Here is a 20,747-nt window from a genome sequence, read left to right on the forward strand (position 1 = left end):
CATTAATAGCTGCAATACAGTCTTAAGGTCTAAGGGACTGTCAGTACGACTCAGAGATATTTAGGCAACTAATCTGTTTTAATTTTCTGTTATCACCAAGTTAAGAACTCTATTAGCACCATAATACGAAGGGTGATAAATTAATGACATATGTATGCCCCTGTATACAGTATAATACTGAATCTTCTAATCACACCGTATGTTGTGTAACTCTAAAACTCCCAGAGTATGTATGTATGTGGCTGGCCTGCATGGAATCATCTCCAGCACATATCTGGGCTAGCCTTTATTCAAAATTGCTCTCCGTAGGCCAGAAGGGAAAAAGCTGGGTTTCAGATGTCATAATCTGCTACTGTGTACTCCAGGGAGGGTACTAAGGTCCAGAAATGTATCCTGCTGAATTCCTAGCTGAGGATCACAACATAGGTAACTTTCTTCCATTTCTTTTTTTTTTTTTTTAATTTATTTATGATAGTCACACACAGAGAGAGAGAGAGAGGCAGAGACACAGGCAGAGGGAGAAGCAGGCTCCATGCACCGGGAGCCCGACGTGGGATTCGATCCTGGGTCTCCAGGATCGCGCCCTGGGCCAAAGGCAGGCGCTAAACCGCTGCGCCACCCAGGGATCCCCTTCCATTTCTTTAGATAAGTAGATCTAGTCTACTGATACATGGGATATGTGATGAAATATGTGTCTACATATTTAATCTGGGTGTTTACTACATTAATCAAAACATTGCTCATAAATGACAGCTAGTTCTGTACCTTGTAACTATCTTCAGTGATTTACATGTATTGTTTACCCATGAGGTATGAACTATTAGCATCTCCATACTATAGATAAAGAAACAGAATTTTAGTAAGTAACCTGCCAAAGGTCACACAGTATGTAGCATAGCAGTGACTCAACCTCAGGGCAGCCTGACTTGAGAGCCCACACTCTCAATCATGATATACAGCCTGCCACAGTATTTCTCCTCTGACATTAACTTATAACCAAAATCATTATAAAATTTAATCCAACATAGTAATTTAAGATAATGCCTATAACTAATTCTTCTAAAAATCCCTTTTGATACCTTTGCCATGTAGAAGTGGTGTGTGATGGGCCACTAAAAGGAGGAAAGAGTCTGAATTCCAGAAACTCTAGCTAGACAGAGTGCTACTATATACAGTGCCTTGATGTGGACAGCAAGTAGCTACTTTTTCTATCTAGTAGTTCAGACAATTGGGTATGTCCACAGCAGAGCTAAAATCTTCCAAAGACCAAACAAGGGAAGAAAAAACAGCTAACTGGGACAAGCTTTCTCCCCTTCCAGAAATTTAACTTGTACAATAAGCTTTTATGGGTTTTTCAGATGACTTCCAAAACTTTTTTTAATGTCTAATTCCACTATACAGAAGTAAATGGGTTCAGGAGAGTTCCCCATGGGGAGAGTTACCTGTAAAAACTGCTGCGGTGGTTGGGTCAGCTGAGCCTGAGACGGTTGCTGAACTGAAGCGAGCTGCTGTTCCTGGGAGCTCTGCTGCTGCTGCTGTTGTGTGACTGACAGTGTCTGTGACTGCTGCTGTTGTGTAGCAAAAGTAGGGTAGGCGGTCACCACCTGACCCATGAGCATTGTGCTAGGTACCATCACTGCCCCACAAGCTACAGGCGCAGTTACTAATTTGGTCACGAGCTGCTGACCTTGAGAAAATCTGTTAAGAGGAAAGAAAGGGAGTCAGAAGTATAAGGCATAGGTTATAAAAGGCAGCGGGCTAAACACTAAGATATATCCAATGATATTGTCAGTTTAGTTTTTAAAAGGTGTACATTCCAATTTTGTTTCATATTTGTTTTTAAGGATTCCTCTGGGAATACCAGTAAAACAAAAATATATATAGCAAAACGAAATGATCACAAAATATAAATTTTTTGGATATCCACATGCAAAAGAATGAAGCTGGACCTTTACCTTACACCACATACAAAAATTAACTCAGAATGGATTAAAGCACTAAACTTAAGAGCTACAACTATGAAACTCTTAGGAAAAAAGGGGGAAAGTTTCAGGACACTGGATTGGGCAGTGATTTCTTGGACAGGATGCTAACAGCACAAACAAAAGAAAAAATAGATAAACTGGACATCAAAATTAAAAACTTTTGTGTATCAAAGGGAAAGAGAAACCCTTTGAGAGTGGGAGAAATTATCTGCAAATCATATATCCAATAAGGGGTTAATAACTAGAATATATAAAGCAACCTATAACTCACCAACAATGTGATTAAAAAATGGGCAAGGGTCTTCAATAGATGTTTTTCTAAATAAGATACACAAATGGTCAACAAGCAAATCAAAAGATGTTCAACAGCACCTATCATTAGTGAAATGCAAATCAAAACAACGACGAGATACTATATCACATCCATCAGATGGCTATTATAAAACAAACAGGAAGTAACTAGTGTTGGTGTAGATATGGAGAAACTGGAGCATGCACTGCTGGTGGAACATTACAATAGTGCTATTATGGAAAATGGTAGGACTGTTCCTTAAAAAATTATATACAAAATTACCACGATCCAGCAATTCCATTTCTAGATATATACGCAAAAAGAACTGAAAGCAGGATCTCAGATATTTGTACACTCATGTTCATAGCAGTATGATTCACAATAGCAAAACAATGGATGCAACCCAACTGACCATCAGATGAATAAACAAAACATGGTATATTCACACAATGAAATATTATTTAGCCTTAAAAAGGAATAAAATTAGGACCCCTGGGTGGCTTAGTAGGTTAGGTGTGCAATTCTTGACTTCAGCTCAGGTCATGATCTCAGGGTCCTGAGATCAAGCCCCCCATGGGGCTCTGAATGTGGAGCCTGCTTAAGATTCTCTCCCTCCCCCTGTTCCTCTCCATTCCCACTCACTAAATCAATCTCTCTCTTTTTTTTAAAGACGCTATTTATTCATTTATGAGAGACACAGAGAGGCAGAGACACAGGCAGAGGGAGAAGCAGGCTCCATGCAGGGAGCCTGACATGGGATCATGCCCTGGGCTGAAGGCGGCACTAAACCACTGAGCCACCTGGGCTGCCCAATCAATCAATCTCTTTAAAAAAAGTAATAAAAGGAATAAAATTCAGGCACATGCTACAACATGGATGAACCTTGAAGACAAGGTTCCAAGTGAAATAAGCCAGTCACAAAAGACACACATATTGTACAATTCCATTTGATCTAGAGTACCTAGAGTAGTCAAACTCAAAGACTTATGTGTTTAGAAAGCAGAATGGTGGAGGAGGACTAGGGACTTATTGTTCAATGGATATAGCGTCTCAGTTTGGGAAGAAGAAAAAAGTTCTGGAGATTGATGGTAATGATGGTCACAAATGTATGAATGTACTCAATACCAATGAACTGTACATGTTAACATGGTAAACTTCATGTATATTTTACCACAATGAAAAAAAGTTTTAAACTTGTTAAAAAAATATCTTTTTCCTTTTTATAAAATTACTAGGTACTTGGGAGTCATGTATGTGGCATGTGTTCATTTTGCTAATCATGAATAAACTTAGAGCTATCATAAGGGATTTTTATTTTTTATTTTTTTAATTTTTTTTATTGGTGTTCAATTTGCCAACATAAAGAATAACACCCAGTGCTCATCCCATCAAGTGTCCCCCCTCAGTGCCCGTCACCCAGTCACCCCCCACCCCCCGCCCACTTCCCTTTCTACCACCCCTAGTTCGTTTCCCAGAGTTAGAAGTCTCTCATGTTCTGTCTCCCTCATAAGTCTCTCATGTTCTGTCTCCCTCCCTAATTTTTAAAAACCTCTCTAGGCTTACAGATGATACTTACACTGCAAGTTGTATTTTATAAACACAGTTCAAAATTAAATGATGTTCTAACAATGAATAAAAGTACCTTCAATTTATAAATTCATCAATGCAGCATAGTACCCACATTGTGTTAGACTTCACTAATATTTGCTCCCTCCCCACCTTCCTTCTTCTATTTTAATAAAAAAGCAACAACAAAAAATGATGCCTGTTCGGGGAACAATATTATTTCTATTTGCCCCTTCTGTGCAATGAAGTTAGTTTCTAACATTGGCCATTACAGAGGTATGACTCCACTGTGAATGGACCAGGACATTACTGCAGTGATAAACTGTGTAAAGTATATAATGGTATTACAGTTAGCAGAAATGTACTTTATTATTTATGTGGTCTATAAGACAAAATAAATCTATTTTTGAATCCATACCAAATCTTTTTTTTCCCAGTTTTTAAAATTCATTCATTCACTCATTCATTTATGTAATCTATACAACCAAACATGGTGCTTGAAATCACAATCCCAAGATCAAGAGTTCCAGGCTCTTCTGAATGAGCCAGCCAGGCAGTCCATTGTTTGCTAATATTCTGTTGAAGATTTTTATATCTAAATTCATGAGTGAAATTAGCCTGTAGTTTTTCTGATTTTGTATGGTCTTTGTCTAGTTTTTCAAACCTATCAGGGGAATTCATACCAAATCCTGAAAATAAAATACTCTATTTCATATACACTTCAGGACCAAATGTATTACTTAATGCAAAAAAATATGTATAAAAGAATAAAAAATTCATATATGAAGAATTATGCCCAAAGATAAAGTAACATTTACAAAGTGGCTTAGGCACAGAAATACTAAATGCTCATTTCTTTGTAATCTTAAAAAAAATTGTCCAAACTGCTCTCTGATAAAATGTGATGAGACTATTTCATCCATCTCCAGCACCAAGAGACATTCTTCAAACTACTTAATTCTCACTTCTGTGGCTTTGTTTAGAACACCTTTTGTTTAGAACACCCTTCTGAGACTCCCTGACACACAAACACCCAAAGCCTACTCTTTAAGACTCAGGCCAACTAGATGACTTCCCTGGGGAATTCTATCAAATGTTTAAAGAAGAAACCATACCTATTCTACTAAAGCTGTTCGGAAAGACAGAAAGAGATGGAGTAATTCCATACTCGTTCTATGAGGCCAGCATCACCTTAATTCCAAAACCAAAGACCCCACCAAAAAGGAGAATTATATAGACCAATATCCCTGATGAACATGGATGCAAAAATTCTCAACAAGATACTAGCCAATTGGATCCAACAATACATTAAGAAGATTATTCACCATGACCAAGTAGGGTTTATCCCCGGGATGCAAGGCTGGTTCAACGCTCATAAAACAATCAATGTGATTCATCATATCAGCATGTGATTCATCATATCAGCAAGAGAAAAACCAAGAACCATATGATCCTCTCATTAGATGCAGAGAAAGCATTTGACAAAATACAGCATCCATTCCTGATCAAAACTCTTCAGAGTGTAGGGATAGAGGGAACATTCCTCAACATCTTAAAAGCCATCTATGCAAAGCCCACACCAAATATCATTCTCAATGCGGAAGCACTGGTAGCCTTTCCCCTAAGATCAGGAACAAGACAGGGATGTCCACTCTCACCACTGCTATTCAACATAGTACTAGAAGTCCTAGCCTCAGCAATCAGACAACAAAAAGAAATAAAAGGCATTCAAAATTGGCAAAGAAGTCAAACTCTCCTTCTTCGCCGATGACATGATACTCTACATGGAAAGCCCAAAAGACTCCACCCCAAGATTGCTAAAACTCATACAGCAATTTGGCAGTGTGGCAGGATACAAAATCAATGCCCAGAAGTCAGTGGCATTTCTATACACTAACAATGAGATGGAAGAAAGAGAGATTAAGGAGTCAGTCCCATTTATAATTACACCCAAAAGCATAAGATACACCTAGGAATAAACCTAACCAAAGAGGTAAAGGATCTATACCCTAAAAACTACAGAATACTTCTGAAAGAAATTGAGGAAGACACAAAGAGATGGAAAAATATTCCATGCTCATGGATTGGAAGAATTAATATTGTGAAAATGTCAATGTTACCCAGGGCAATTTACACGTTTAATGCAATCCCTATCAAAATACCATGGACTTTCTTCAGAGTTGGAACAAATTACTTTAAGATTTGTGTGGAATCAGAAAAGACCCCGAATAGCCAGGGGAATTTTAAAAAAGAAAACCATAGCTGGGGGCATCAAAATGCCAGATTTCAGGTTGTACTACAAAGCTGTGGTCATCAAGACAGTGTGGTACTGGCACAAAAACAGACACATAGATCAATGGAACAGAATAGAGAATCCAGAAGTGGACTCTCAACTCTATGGTCAACTAATATTCGACAAAGGAGAAAAGACTATCCACTGGAAAAAAGACAGTCTCTTCAATAAATGGTGCTGGGAAAATTGGACATCCACATGCAGAAGAATGAAACTAGACCACTCTCTTTCACCATACACAAAGATGAACTCAAAATGGATGAAAGATCTAAATGTGAGACAAGATTCCATCAAAATCCTAGAGGAGAACACAGGCAACACCCTTTTTGAACTCGGCCACAGTAACTTCTTGCAAGATTCATTCATGAAGGCAAGAGAAACAAAAGCAAAAATGAACTATTGGGACTTCATCAAGATAAGAAGCTTTTGCACAGCAAAGATACCATCAACAAAACTCAAAGATAACCTACAGAATGGGAGAAGATATTTGCAAATGACGTATCAGTTAAAGGGCAAGTTTCCAAAATCTATAAAGAACTTATTAAACTTAACAGCAAAGAAACAAACAATCCGATCATGAAATGGGCAAAAGACATGAACAGAAATCTCACAGAGGAAGACATAGACATGGCCAACACGCACATGAGGAAATGCTCCGCATCCCTTGCCATCAGGGAAATACAAATCAAAACCACAATGAGATACCACCTCACACCAGTGAGAATGGGGAAAATTAGCAAAGCAGGAAACAACAAATGTTGGAGAGGATGTGGAGAAAGGGGAACCCTCCTGCACTGTTGGTGAGAATGTGAACTGGTGCAGCCACTCTGGAAAACTGTGTGGAGGTTCCTCAAAGAGTTAAAAATAGATCTGCCCTACGACCCAGCAATTGCACTGCTGGTGATTTACCCCAAAGATACAGATGCAGTGAAATGCCGGGACACCTGCACCCCGATGTTTATAGCAGCAATGTCCACAATAGCCAAACTGTGGAAGGAGCCTCAGATGGATAAAGAAGATGTGGTTTATGTATATAATGGATTATGACTCAGCCATTAGAAACGACAAATACCCACCATTTGCTTCAAGGTGGATGGAACTGGAGGGTATTATGCTGAGTGGAATAAGTCAATCGGAGAAGGACAAACATTATATGGTCTCATTCATTCGGGGAATATAAAAAATAGTGAAAGGGAATAAAGGGGAAAGGAGAAAAAAAGAGTGGGAAATATCATTGAGGGAGACAGAACATGAGAGACTCCTAACTTGGGAAACGAACAAGGGGTGGTGGAAGGGGAGGTGGGCGGGGGGTGGGGGTGACTGGGTGATGGGCACTGAGGTGGGCACTTGACGGGATGAGCACTGGGTGTTATTCTGTATGTTGGCAAATTGAACACCAATAAAAAATAAATTTATATATAAAAAAAAAAGACTCAGGCCAACTACCTCCTCCTCCATAAAACTTGGCCTTGACCATACCCTTCTCTTCGCTGTTTTTCTCAACCTGTAAAACTGTTCACTTTCTTTTTCTGAAGACCTATTTATCATACCAAATAATATGGATTTGTTTAACTCTCTATGGCTTACTAGTCTGACCTTTCTCTTGGGACAAGGAATGTGCCATACTCACTTAAGTAGGCACTCCAGTGGTTGCTGAAATATATCTTTTCCCTTCAAATAAAGAGGTCTACAAATAGTTGCTAAATTGTATTCTCCAAAATGCGTATCAGCATTCTAGATCAATGTCTTCTTCCTCAGACTTTGGAACTAATATCTACATTTCTAGGGAGCACATTTATAATCTCTCCTTTCAGAATGCCAGAGCTAAAATCTGGACTTCACTTGGGGAACTGAGTTCCAAAGAGAAGAAATAAGCTCTCCCTGCTCTCATTGCCTCTGTGATCCTGCAGCTTCTTTACTCTGGAAATTAACAGGATTTTAATAAAACCTATTGCATGGTTTGACACAACAAAACTGTATTATAAAAGCAGCAGCCGACTTATATTGCAGTAATAGAAGTAAAAAAAAATTTTTTTTAATAGAAGTTTTAAGACCATAGAGATTCTGTAGTTGTTAAAAGACAGCTTCCCAATATATGAAATAACTCCTTCAAAATATTTGTTTCCAGGTCAGCTATTTGGAATACCCACTAATGGGTTTTTTCTAGAATGGCTCACAAAATAGTGTATTATATAAATGTAAGCACTTGAGTTTTGAAATCAGATACCCAGGCTTAAATTAGAAACTACTCATTGCCCCCTTAACTACCTATAAGCCCCTGACCAAATTACTATAAACTCACTTTTTTCTTATCCTGGAAATAAAAGATCCAATACACACTTTTTTAAAAATGTGAGAGAGTGTATTTTGAGCACCTAGTACAGTACCCAACAAACTCAAGAAAGTCAGCTACTTTTATTCCATAACATATATAAGCTATGGTAGTATAAACGTTAACCACTGTTACTGCATGAAAACTCATCAACATTTGTATTCAAATGATGAAAGTGTCATAATCATACATATATAGCACACATAGGCCATAAAACTCAAATAACTGTGTTATGGAGATTGAATTCTACAATATTGGTGGAACATTTCTGGACAGGAAACAAAATTTGTTGTTATTCTTTTATTACGATGTCCTTAAACAATGGACATATTCTGCTTTTTTATTTCTAATTCAAGAATGCTGGCAGGAGTTAGCTACAAACTAAAATCATGTCTTTATAAATCAAATTAACTATTTTTTAACTAATCAGTTTTTACAACTTTGGAATGACTAACGCAATATGACAACCACCTGATCTGTCTGTCCTGAGTGAATGTAGTTACTGCGGCGCTCTGGGTACTGTTCTGCGGCATGCTGGATGGAATCTGGACCATGCCTCCGGCTGCCGGCTGAGAGATCACCATAGTGTTATAGAGCGGCGCTGTGAGAGTGCTCTGCGTCTGACTGGGAAGAGAAGTTTGCTGACTGTGCCCACTCAGTACATTTTGTTGACTCTGCTAGAAAATAGAAGACATTACAGATGAATTAAACAAAAAAAATTTTTTTAGGAAATACACAACCACTATTCATCATTCCAACAATAGTTGACATGACCGAAAAAGAAGAGGCAGGACATATTACTCTGGGAGAAATCTAACTACAAAGGACCAAGACTTATAGTAACTGAGAATGAATTAGTCTTCAATATCTTGTTGGAATATAAGCTATGAACTTTAGAATTTCTGTTAATGCCCGAAGTGAGTGACTGACATTAGACATCTTTAGATTTCATTTACCCTTGGGATTTACAGCCACAGATGTATACCAATTACCTGCATCAAATTTCCTGAATTTTTATGAAATTTCCTAGAATACTGATTAAATTATTACTACTCTAACAGTATATACTTCACCTGTAGTAACATGTTTCCTGGTCAGCCTCTTTTGTAAGTTCAAACTTTTTAACATACAGAAGTAGTCTGCATGTGCATTTTAAATGAACTATAAAATTCTTAAATGTCAAAATACTGAAAACACTGATAATATCAGCAATTTAACAATTTTTCACAAAATATGTTAATGATCACCTTCAAAACTAAGCTTTCTAATTATTACTATTAAAAGGTTAAAGTACGGAATGATTCCAGACAGATTTCATTTTTGTTTTCACAATAGTATACATTTCAACCACTGAACATTCCATACCCCACTGCACTTGATAATGTTACCTGACTTGATGTACTCTGTAAAGTCTGCTGTGGTATCATATGTTGAGTTGTGCCAATGTGTCCAGTATTCATTCCACTTTGAATTTGGTTAGTTTGAACGACCTGGCCCTGCATATTTATAGGTGCGAGTTGCTGGATGTTAGATGAATTTCCAGAAGAAAGTTGAACAGAACCAAAATTCAAACCAGGGGTTGATTGTTGTAAAAACATCTTTAAAAATAAAGATTACATTAAAATGAACTTTGTAGATTAAAAACAAAGAAGAATGAGAGCAATCAAAAAAAAAGGAAGCAAAAACAAGCTATGAATTAAGTTTTTAAAAAGCAAAGAGGATGGCTAAGTCATTTTGAGTGAACAATTAGCAACAATAAACAATTACTGAATAAAACAGAATTCATATTTGTTCTTCCAGTCATCCTAACCCTATTGTGTTTCCAATTGTCAGAAAAAGGCGTATAAACTTCAAAACTTCCACTTGTTTGAACATCTTACATATTGGGCATTGTCTGTTCTACTAGCTACCCAAAAGGTCTATGGACCTGCGGTTCTGCATCACTCACTGTTTATAATGTATGGCATTAGATAGAAGTAGTTTTAACTTAAAGTTTCCCTACCCCAAAATCTAAGTCTCCTCTGAGAGATACAACTTTACAGTGGCCCTGTCCTTTGACCAAATAAGACTAGTTCAAATCATATCTTCTAGTATTTTACTAAAATAATGACTGATGACTGATTTATAAACTCTGTACCTAAAAGTCTATATAAAATATTATTTTTCTATTACGGGTTTAAGCTTACTAAAAGTTAGACTGCTAAAGGAGACTCTGATCTGGAGAAACAAGGATGTTGATGGAAATACTCTTAGGAATGAATCTGACTGTAAGTGCAATCATACTGAGTAGGTAACCAATGAGTATTTACTCAACTAAATTGATGAACTGTATCTCTTACTTATTTTTAATTAAGAAAAGTCAACTTTCCTAAGAAACTAAAATATAAATGGCTTGCTTTGCTTGTATTCAAATGTAATAACAACTTACTTGCAGCCCTTGACCATGGACCATTTGAAGTTGTTCCTGAATTTTTCTTAGTTCTTCTTGTTGTCGATGAATATTTGCTTCTATCATCCGTGTTCGTTGCTCTAATTGGTCTTTTAGATGCTGCATGGCTCCTAGTTGAGCTGAAAACTGAAACTGAAGTACCATGTATGGGAAAAGTGTAACATATTTTAGAATCACTTACTCTTCATAATTGGGAAAAATAAGTAGAATAAATATATCATGAGACAAGAATGTTATGCCAGTTATCAATGTATTACCTAATTCACCCACCTTTGCTTGGCTGGACCTATAAATATTTGTCAGCAGACACAAACTTAGTCATGTCAGTAGATGGAGCTAGAGGGATACTGCAAAGGGAGAAATTATTACTGAAAAGGGAGATGACTTTCCAGCAAGTCTTACTGGCCTCCTAATGGGATGCTCCCTTGAAAATTTTGCTGGTATCCCAGCAGGTGGCTTCCTACTCTCCAGCCCTGGTCTGTGGCACCTCAGTGAACCGTTCTTCCATCAAGTGGCTGCTGCAGCCATATCAACCCCAATGGAAAGTGAGTTTCAACCTGGCTGGAGAAGAGTTTAGGAGGTCGGGAGAGTTTTCCAACTTGTTCCTTCTTTGCATAGTCTCCGTCTCACTAACTGCTCTTTACATCCATTTTCCTATATTCTTTGGAATTGTTACTAGTTAATAATTTTTAAAATTATTACCCCTATTTCAAATTTCTGGTATGGCTTCTGCCTTCTGACTGGATCTTGACTGATTAGAAGTACACACTGGCATTAGAAGACCAGAGCTCACGAATGCCTGGGTGGCTCAATTGGTTAAGCCTGCAACTCTTGATTTTGGCTCAGGTCATGATCACAGGGTTCTGAGATTGAGCCCTGACTGCTTCTGGCTCTGAGCTCAGCATGAAGTCTGCTTGAGATTTTCTCTTTCTCCCTCTCCTTTTGCCCCTTCCCTCTCACACACGGTGCATGTGCTGTTTCTCTCTCTCTAAAATAACAACAAAAAAAGAACAGAGCTCATATTGTGGCTCTACCATTTCCTAGAACAAGTTGCTTAATTTCTACCATTTAACAAATGAAAAAGTAGCCTGCTCCTAGAATTATTTATATCAAATTCTGTTATCCCTAGAATGTCCTCTTTGTACACACCATTAGGTTATAAAAATCTAACAGATAACTAACCATATTTTTACTCATATTTTCAACTGAAACTGTTCTCAGACAAGTATGAAATGTAGACTTTTACAAACTAAGTAATTATGAATGAAAAAATGCATACAAGAATGAAAACAGTTATCCTACTTCCAGGATTTTCAATCTTATTTCACTGTTTCACTTGAGTCATAAGCAGCTTCTATTTACTAGCTTGAAATTTAGCCACACTTAGTGATTCATCACTTAAGTGTATAAATGCTCATTTAATTATTTCCATGAATATTTAGCTTAGGACATAGTTTAGCAGAAAGAATTCCAATTTATTGGAAAAGCATCTTAATCTTAAAATAGTCTCCTACAGGGGCACCTGGGTGGCTTAGTCAATTAAGTATCTGCCTTCGGCTCAGGTCACGATCCTGGGGTCCTGGGATTGAGCCCTACACTTTGGGCTCCCTGCTCAGTGGGGAGCCTCTGCTTCTCCTTCTGCTCCTCCCTCCATGTACTCTCTTGCACATGCTCTCTCTCTCTCAAATAAATGAAATCATAAAAAGAAAGTCTCCTTGAGTGAACTGCATCTAAAAGTGAGAAATGCCCTCCCACCAAAAGATTTTTTCTCTATCTTCAAAAGTTTGTGTTGAGGATACTGAATATTACTCTTCAAAAGGTATACAACTCTGACTTCTGAAGTTGACAATCATCACCTCATATCCTGCATTTGATTACACTATGACAAAATATTTCAAATTTTGTACCTCAGCTCCCTCATGCCTTAAAAAAATATTATCCAAAATGTTATAATTATATCATATGATGTATCTTATCTTAAAAATTATTTACACCTTTGGGTAAACATTATATTGTCATCACTTAAAGGATTTCTATTAAATGCAAATAAAAGATATAAACAGAAGGCACAGTAACAGGAAATAAAAAATAAAAGGAACTAAGAGGTAAAGTGGCTTTCTCACTCAACAAAATATGAGATCTGACACTTGTTAACATTTTTGACATAGCAGACATTATTAATTTCATGAAAATATCCCTTAAAATGTTAAGAAATACTCATTCAGTATCTTGAGATGAGTGAACAAATAATATTGAAAGCACATCTAAATATTTACATAAAAAATCTGTTAACCTTCAGAACAAAAAGCATTTGAGGACTCAATGTTGATAAAAACTATTATGACTACAGATAATACGTAAGCACCTTACATGATCATGTTGCTGTAAGTCAAGATTACAATGTTTAGGTAATTTACAACACTGTCAATATATTTGTACAGGTCTCATATAATGGCTATAATTATGTACATATAATTTAAATAATAACCATATAAGATAAAGGTATTTTTAGAAAACCATTTTTACCTATTGTTAACTATCATCATTTGAAATACTAAGTGAAGATATAGTTAAGCAAATAAAACAGTTTGGATTCTTTTTACCACTATCTAGTATTTTTAATGTGTTTGAGGCACTGAATGAATGCAGAGTCATAAATTACAAGTTGGGAAGTTATAATCAGAAGTAACTTCGTGTCCCTTTTGTAATACCTCTCCTCTGTCTTGCTATAGGCCCCTTCAGGACTCAGCCCAAGCAACAATTCTTCCAGAAAGTTTTCCTTCACTTCCTCAGGCTGCATTAGGAGTCCATCTAATGCACTCACATATCAGCCTATACACCTTAAGCACAGACTACATAACATTAGCAATGTAGTTCTAGGTCATTGCTTCTAAATGTTTAACAGTATACTTGTATTTGTACTGCCGGCACCTGCAATAACTCAAGGAACTCAATAAATGTCCCATATACAAATGAATGGATACATGAATAAAATTACTTGATTCTTCCAATATCCATAGGAATAACAAAATCGACAGCTATATTTCATCTTTAATATCTTTCTGTCTATACTCTCAGTGGGGGTGTTATAGCATATAAACCAGGATAATTTTTTGTTGTGCAAAACTGTCATGCATACTGAAAGACAACTAGCATCCCTAGCCCCTGCCTATTATGGGTCAGTGGTACTCCACAATCACTGACAATCAGAAATATCCCCCAGACATAAATGCCCACAGGTGAGATTCACTGCACTAAAAATATATAGATTTTTCAAATCTTTATTAGCTTAAAAACAATTTATCATTTTAAAATACTCAACTCAAACAAATAAACAAAAATACCTGGGACATGCCTTGTGGAATTGGTAAATTTGCAGCTTGAGACATCGCTGGCTGTGTTAACGACTGACCAACAGACTGGGAATTTATGGACTAGGAAGCAAAATAAAAAATAATACTAGAGTGACAATTACTCCCATCCATAAGTACTTCCACAGAAATACCACATGGCATCTTTATAACTGAACTACAATTTGCCTCATAACATTTTTAGCTGAGTACAGGTGTATGCACATCTTCCCCTCTACACTGGACATGCCTATTCCCTATTTATCCTTTTATCTTCTAAGACATCTGCCACATTATTTTGCATGGGCTTTCAATAAAAGTCAAATGGACATAAAAGTGATTAGTATTCAAAACTAGATATAAATGGTTTAATTATTAACTTTTCTTAATTAAAAGAAATGTCTAACATTATACCTGGAAAACAAGCAAAAGGAGTATGTTTGAGAGCTATTTCACAAAAAGGGAAAGATTGCAAGTGTTATTTATCAACAGCTATTTTGATCTTTATAGAAAAGGATAATGCATTAATGAATTTCTAAAGATTTAGATGACTTCCCCCTCCTTCTAATAAATCTTTATTCAGAAGAATATTAAGTAGGAAAGTTTACCTGACTACTAAATGATGCCCTCCTTGGCGCCATCTTTTCATGAGATGGTAAATGTGGTCTGGGAGGAGTGCTAGTGTCCGTTGGGATCTTTGTTGGTGTTGCTGAGGTTAGTCAACAAAAATGAAATAGTGTTAGTACTTTATAAAATGTTAATTCCCAAGGATTAATCTCAAAATGGATTTTGGTGAATAAAAATAATATTTCAACTATTTTTCTAATTATTTTATAAAAGGGAAGTCTGACAATAAGAGGATTCATTTTGATTACTTCTTTCTTAAGGACAAAGAAAATCTTTGAAATAGGCAAACTTTAAGCTTAAAAATGGTTACTAGTCGGGCAGCCTGGGTGGCTCAGCAGTTTAGTGCCGCCTTCAGCCCAGGGCCTGATCCTGGAGTCCTGGGATCGAGTCCCGAGTCAGGCTCCCTGCATGGAGCCTGCTTCTCCCTCTGCCTCTCAATCTCTCTCTCTCTCTGTCTCTCATGAATAAATAAAATCTTTAAAAAAAAAAAATGGTTACTAGTCCCCGAACTCAATAGTAAAAAATCCTAGTAACTCAATTAAAAAATGGCCTAATGACTTGAATAGACATTTCTTCAAGAAGATACACAAATGGCCAACCAGAATATGAAAAAATGTTAAAGGTCACTCATCATCAGGGAAACACAAATCAAAATCACAATGAGATACTACTTCACACCTGACAAGATGGCTATTATCAAAAAAACAAGAAGTGTTGCTGAGAATGTAAAGAAATTGGAATCCTTGTACACTTAAAATTGGTGGGGGGATATGAAACGGTACAGTCACCATGGGAAACAATAATGGAAGTTTCTCAAAAAATTAAAAATAGAACTACCACATGTGATCCAGCAATTTCACTTCTGAGTATTTATCCAAGAGAACTGAAATCAGATCTCGAAGAGATACTAGCACTCCTATGTTCACTCACTGTAGCACTATTCTTTATAGCTAAGATGTGGAAACAATCTGTCTACTGACAGATGAATGGAAAAACAAAATGTGGTAATATACGTACAATGAAATACTATTCAACCTTTAAAAAGAATGAAATTTTGCAAGTTATGACAATTTGGATGAATCTTGAGGACATTATGCTAATAAGTACAAAAACCCAAAGATGAAAAGACAAGTACTACATGACTCCATTATATGAGGCATCTAAAATACAGAAATTCATTGAATCAAAGAGTAGAATGGTGATTGCCAAGGGCTGTGGGGGGATACAAGAAAATAAGGAGTTATTAATGAATGGGTAAACTGTTTCCGTTAAGTACAATGAATAAGCTCTAGAGATCTGCACTACAACCTACAGTCAACAATAATGCATTGTATGTTTAAAAATTTAAGAGGGTAGACCTCACTTTAAGCATTCTTATCACAGTAAAATAAAATGTATAAAAAGAGAAAAACAGCTTCAAAGGGGAAACTTTTTTCTCCAACATTTCAGAAACTCCATGTTTAACACCTCTAATGGTCTACTCACGGTGTTGAGTGGTTCCAACAACCTTTTTCCTTACATAGTTTTAATACCTGGGAAATAAAAGTGCTAAACTCTTTAAACAAAAAAAGGTCACTAATTCAATGATAATTATACAAGTCTTCATTAAAAATAAGAACTAAAAATAACATTCAAAAAGCAGGCTTAAAAAAAAAAAAAGTGGCTGGGTGGCTCTGTCAGTTTAATCATCTGCCTTCGGCTTAGGTCATGATCTCAGGGTCCTGGCTTTGAGCCATACATAGGTCAGACTGCCTGCTGGGTGGGGAACCTGCTTCTCCCACTCCTTCTGCTCCTCCTGCAACTTGTGCATTTGCACTCTTCCTCTCAAATAAAAAAAAATCTTAAAAAAAAAAAAAAAAAAAGCAAACTTAAAGAACACTGGCTGGTTCTACCAGTAAATAAAGGAATAAACAGTTTTGCTTTTTTATTTTTGAGGGATGATTAAAAGCAACTTAACAATACCAACAGTACTACCTAAACATTTTATAGGCTTCTTTATAAATTTAATTCTTTGTTAAATGTGAGCGACATGCTTTTTGCTCATTGGAAGGTTAGTATATTTCAGAGATGCAAAAATTTATCATTTTCTTTTTTAAATTTATCATTTTGAAGTAGCATTTCACCCACCTTCCCACTTGTCTCCCCTCTGGCAAGCAACCAGTCTGTTTTCTATATTTAAGAATCTGGTTCTTTGTTTTTTCTTTGTTCATTTGTTTTGTTTCTTAAATTGGTGAAGTGGATCAAGATCTTATCATGATGAGCACTATTTATAGAATTGTTAAGTCATCATATTGTACACTTGAAGCTAATATGACACCATGTTAATTATAATTCAACTAAAAAGAAAAAGATCTAAAAAGAGTACTTCAATCAATACTACAGTAAACCTTTCCATATAAGAAATAAAGTAGCATTTGATGAAAAATGCTGATACTAGTAACACATTAGAAGTACTCTCTTGAGAGAAAGTGCTTTCAAGCTAGGATACTTACAGGAAGGGTCTGAGACTGCTGTGTGAGATGATTTTCTTGAACTCCGGGAGGAAGCAGACGGGGTTGGGCTGTGATCAAACCTTTCCAAGGCTTCCTTGAGACTGACTGTGTTTATACGATTATCAGACCCAGAATCTTGGCTCTAAAGAGACAGAGTAAAATAAATGTATTCTTGAGATTCAGTTCAGAGATTCCAAATTAATGATACAGCCTGCTACCCCTTCCTCCCCAAAATCAGTTTTTACCCACAACAAGGCAAAGGTACCTGTGTAATATTAGGTAAGGAAATAAAAGTTTCTTTTCTATAGCCAGAAAATTTTGGCTTTATTCTCTATTTACAGAAACAGATGTGAAAGAATGAAGCTATAGTCTTTCTTAATTTATACCATATATAAAAATTAACTCAAATAGATCAATGACCTAAGCATAAGAACTAAAACTATAAAACTTTTAGAAGAAAAGGGGAAAAGCTTTATGACCCTGGATTGGGCAGACTTCTTGCATGTGACACTAAAGGCATAGGAAACAAATGTGCATCAAATGACACTACAAATAGAGTGGAAAGGCAGCCCATGGGATGGGAGAAAACACTTGCAAACCACTTATCTGATAAGGGATTAACACCCACAATATATAAAGAACCTTACAATTAAACAGCAACCTTCCCCCGAAGAATCCAATTTATTTTTTTTTTATTTTTTAAAGATTTTATTTTTATTTATTCACAGAGACAGAGAGAGAGAGAGAGAGAGAGGCAGAGACACAGGCAGAGGAGAAGCAGGCATCATACAGAGAGAGCCTGATGTGGGACTCGATCCAGGGTCTCCAGGATCACGCCCTGGGCTGCAGGTGGCCCTAAACCGCTGCGCCACCAGGGCTGCCCAAATCCAATTTAAAAACAAAGGTCTTACAAAGATATTTCTCAAAAGAAGATACATAAATGGCCAATAAAACACATGAAAAGATGATTAATGTCACTAATCATTTGGGAAATGCATATCAAAGCCGTGAGATAACCACTTTAAACCCATCAGGATGACTATTATTTAAAATAAAAAAACAAAAAAAAAAACAAACAAAAAAAAAAACAAAAAAAAAATAAAATAAAAAAACACAAAATCACCAGGTTTGACAAGGATAAACCGGAAATTTTGTACACTGCTGGTGGGAATATAAAATAGTGCAGCCACTAAAGAAAACAGTATGACAATTCCTCAAAACTTACATATAAAATTACTACATGATCTAGTAATTCCATTTCTAGGTATATACTCAAAAGAATTGAAAGCAGACTCAAACAAATATTTGTACACTCATGTTCACAGCAGCATGATTCACAGTACCCAAAAGATAGGTGCAACCCAAGTGTGCATTGCTAGATGAATAAACAAAATGTGGTATATATCCATACAGTGGAATATTACCCATAATCAGCCAAATCTATCCTCAACCTCACCTCTGAATATCCATTTGCTGGCCTGCTCTAACTAAAACCCAGATGTCTCTAGAAAATACCGCATTCTTAAAGATCTTTTAAGTGGTGCCTATTTTCTATCTCCTAACCTTCAGAACCCTGCTCTGGAGGGGAACAAAAGTCCTCCTACTGCTCTTCCCAGAACCTTTCCCTTTTCTTCTTTCTCAAAACTCATAGCCAGAATCTCACATTATCACTATATGACTACCTCTTATTGCTGCAGTCATTTACTGACCTTAAGGTCACTCCTCACTAAATACCTGAATTCAAATTTCTGCTCCTGGCTTAGTCTTTTCCTCACTAATTCTTACTTCCACAGTTACCAATATCAATTCACATGTTCAACATTATGACTTCTCTCTTCCTCGACGTCTTGATCTTGATTTCTACCTGTCCTTAGTCACTCATTCTTAGTCATAACCTAGACCTTGTCATTACCAGTAAGAATAAACTTTCCACAATTTCAGTTTCAAACATTGATCAGCATTTTCCATATTTCCTATTCATTTCTCCTTAGTATCCCAACTCCAGTAATCCTTTAGTGGAAGATAAAATACATTGATTGTACCATATTTTCACAATCACTCTCTCATTTTATGTCTTTTCTCCCTTCTTCACCCAGCTTAAATTCATGGTTAATTATCAGAATCACACTCTTACAGTTGTCATCAACTCTCTTACTCCCACCTCCCTTCACACCACACTCCCATGGAAAAATCCCAATGCTTATTAGTCTATTCTGAACATGGCTGAAGAAATACAACATGGCAACTGTTTTCTCTAAATTAATGGCCAAGAACCTCAAGCAGGTCCTTAATCCTGCCTGCCAAACAGACTAAAATTACTTTGTTCACTTTCCTACTCCTAGAAAACAATTTAATCCTTGCTCCTCTCTTCTCAAACCTCCAACAAGTTTTCTCCTAACCTCACTCTTAGCTGGTTACTCTACTTCCTAGTTCACTGAAGAGTACTGCGATAAGCTATTATTATATCAATCTATCTAGCAGCACCTGTACTCATGTATTTTGCCTTTCTTCATGTCACTACAGATCAGGGATCAGCAAACACTCTCTGTGAGAGTCAGAGTCAAATACATAGGCTTTGAGGGCCACACAGTCTGCTCCAACCATTCAACTCTGCTGTTAACAGCACAAAGCAGCCACAGGCAGTATATAAACAACTGAGTGTGGCTGTGGAATCAGGATATAATTTTCATGTGTCACAAACATTATTCTTCTCTTGATTTATTTCAATCACTTAAAAACATCTGGAAAACACATTTTTAGCTTGTGGGTGTTACAAAACCAGGCAGAGGACTAGATGTGGCCTAAAGGTCATAGTTTGCTCAAAACCCTTCTTGTCACTGAATAGTTTTTCCACTAGCTAAGCCCAATCTGTCCACTTGTGGACTGGATCCCATCTTCTCATCTACTCAAGAACACTGCTCTAGCATTTCTTTCTTTTTTTTTTTTTAAGATTTTATTTTTTATTTATTCATGAGAGACAGAGGGGGGCGAGCAGAGACACAGGCAGAGGGAGAAGCAGGCTCCATCCTGGGACTCCAGGATCAGGCCCTGGGCTGAAGGTGGCCCTAAACCACTGAACCACTCAGGCTGCCCTGCTCTAGCATTTCTCTCTCTCTCTCTCTCAGTAATTCTTCTCTCCCCAACAGACCATTCTCACCAGTATGTAAACATGCTATTATTTCTCCCACCTTAAAAAGCAAAAACTTCTTTTAAGCCTACTTCTTCTACTTACTACTGTGCCACTCCTCTCTTTGTAGGAAAACTTTCCCCACTCACTGTCTCTAACTCCCCTTGTCGTAGAAAATTCTCTCTTATGCCCACCCTAATCAGGCTTTCACTCATATTCCTATTCCACCCAATC

At 36.8% G+C, this 20,747-nt stretch overlaps 1 protein-coding gene across 14 annotated transcripts in view; it reads right to left on the minus strand.

Annotated features, from left to right (window-relative positions):
- The window catches only part of CLOCK (clock circadian regulator), a 142,632-nt gene that overhangs the window by 10,457 nt on the left and 111,428 nt on the right, over positions 1–20,747 (minus strand). For 11 of the 14 annotated variants that reach the window (XM_049092969.1, XM_025435845.3, XM_025435850.3 and 8 more), the window contains 7 exons: positions 17,387–17,528; positions 14,876–14,976; positions 14,262–14,351; positions 10,897–11,049; positions 9,857–10,066; positions 8,940–9,145; positions 1,443–1,698 (listed from right to left, as the gene is read on the minus strand). In XM_049092969.1, coding sequence (XP_048948926.1) covers positions 1,443–1,698; positions 8,940–9,145; positions 9,857–10,066; positions 10,897–11,049; positions 14,262–14,351; positions 14,876–14,976; positions 17,387–17,528 — 1,158 coding nt within the window. The remainder of the gene's footprint in view (positions 1–1,442; positions 1,699–8,939; positions 9,146–9,856; positions 10,067–10,896; positions 11,050–14,261; positions 14,352–14,875; positions 14,977–17,386; positions 17,529–20,747) is intronic. The other 3 variants (XM_025435855.3, XM_049092968.1, XM_025435856.3) reach the window with 2 other exon arrangements.

Source organism: Canis lupus, chromosome 13, assembly GCF_003254725.2.
Source record: "Canis lupus dingo isolate Sandy chromosome 13, ASM325472v2, whole genome shotgun sequence".
NCBI lineage: Eukaryota > Metazoa > Chordata > Mammalia > Carnivora > Canidae > Canis > Canis lupus.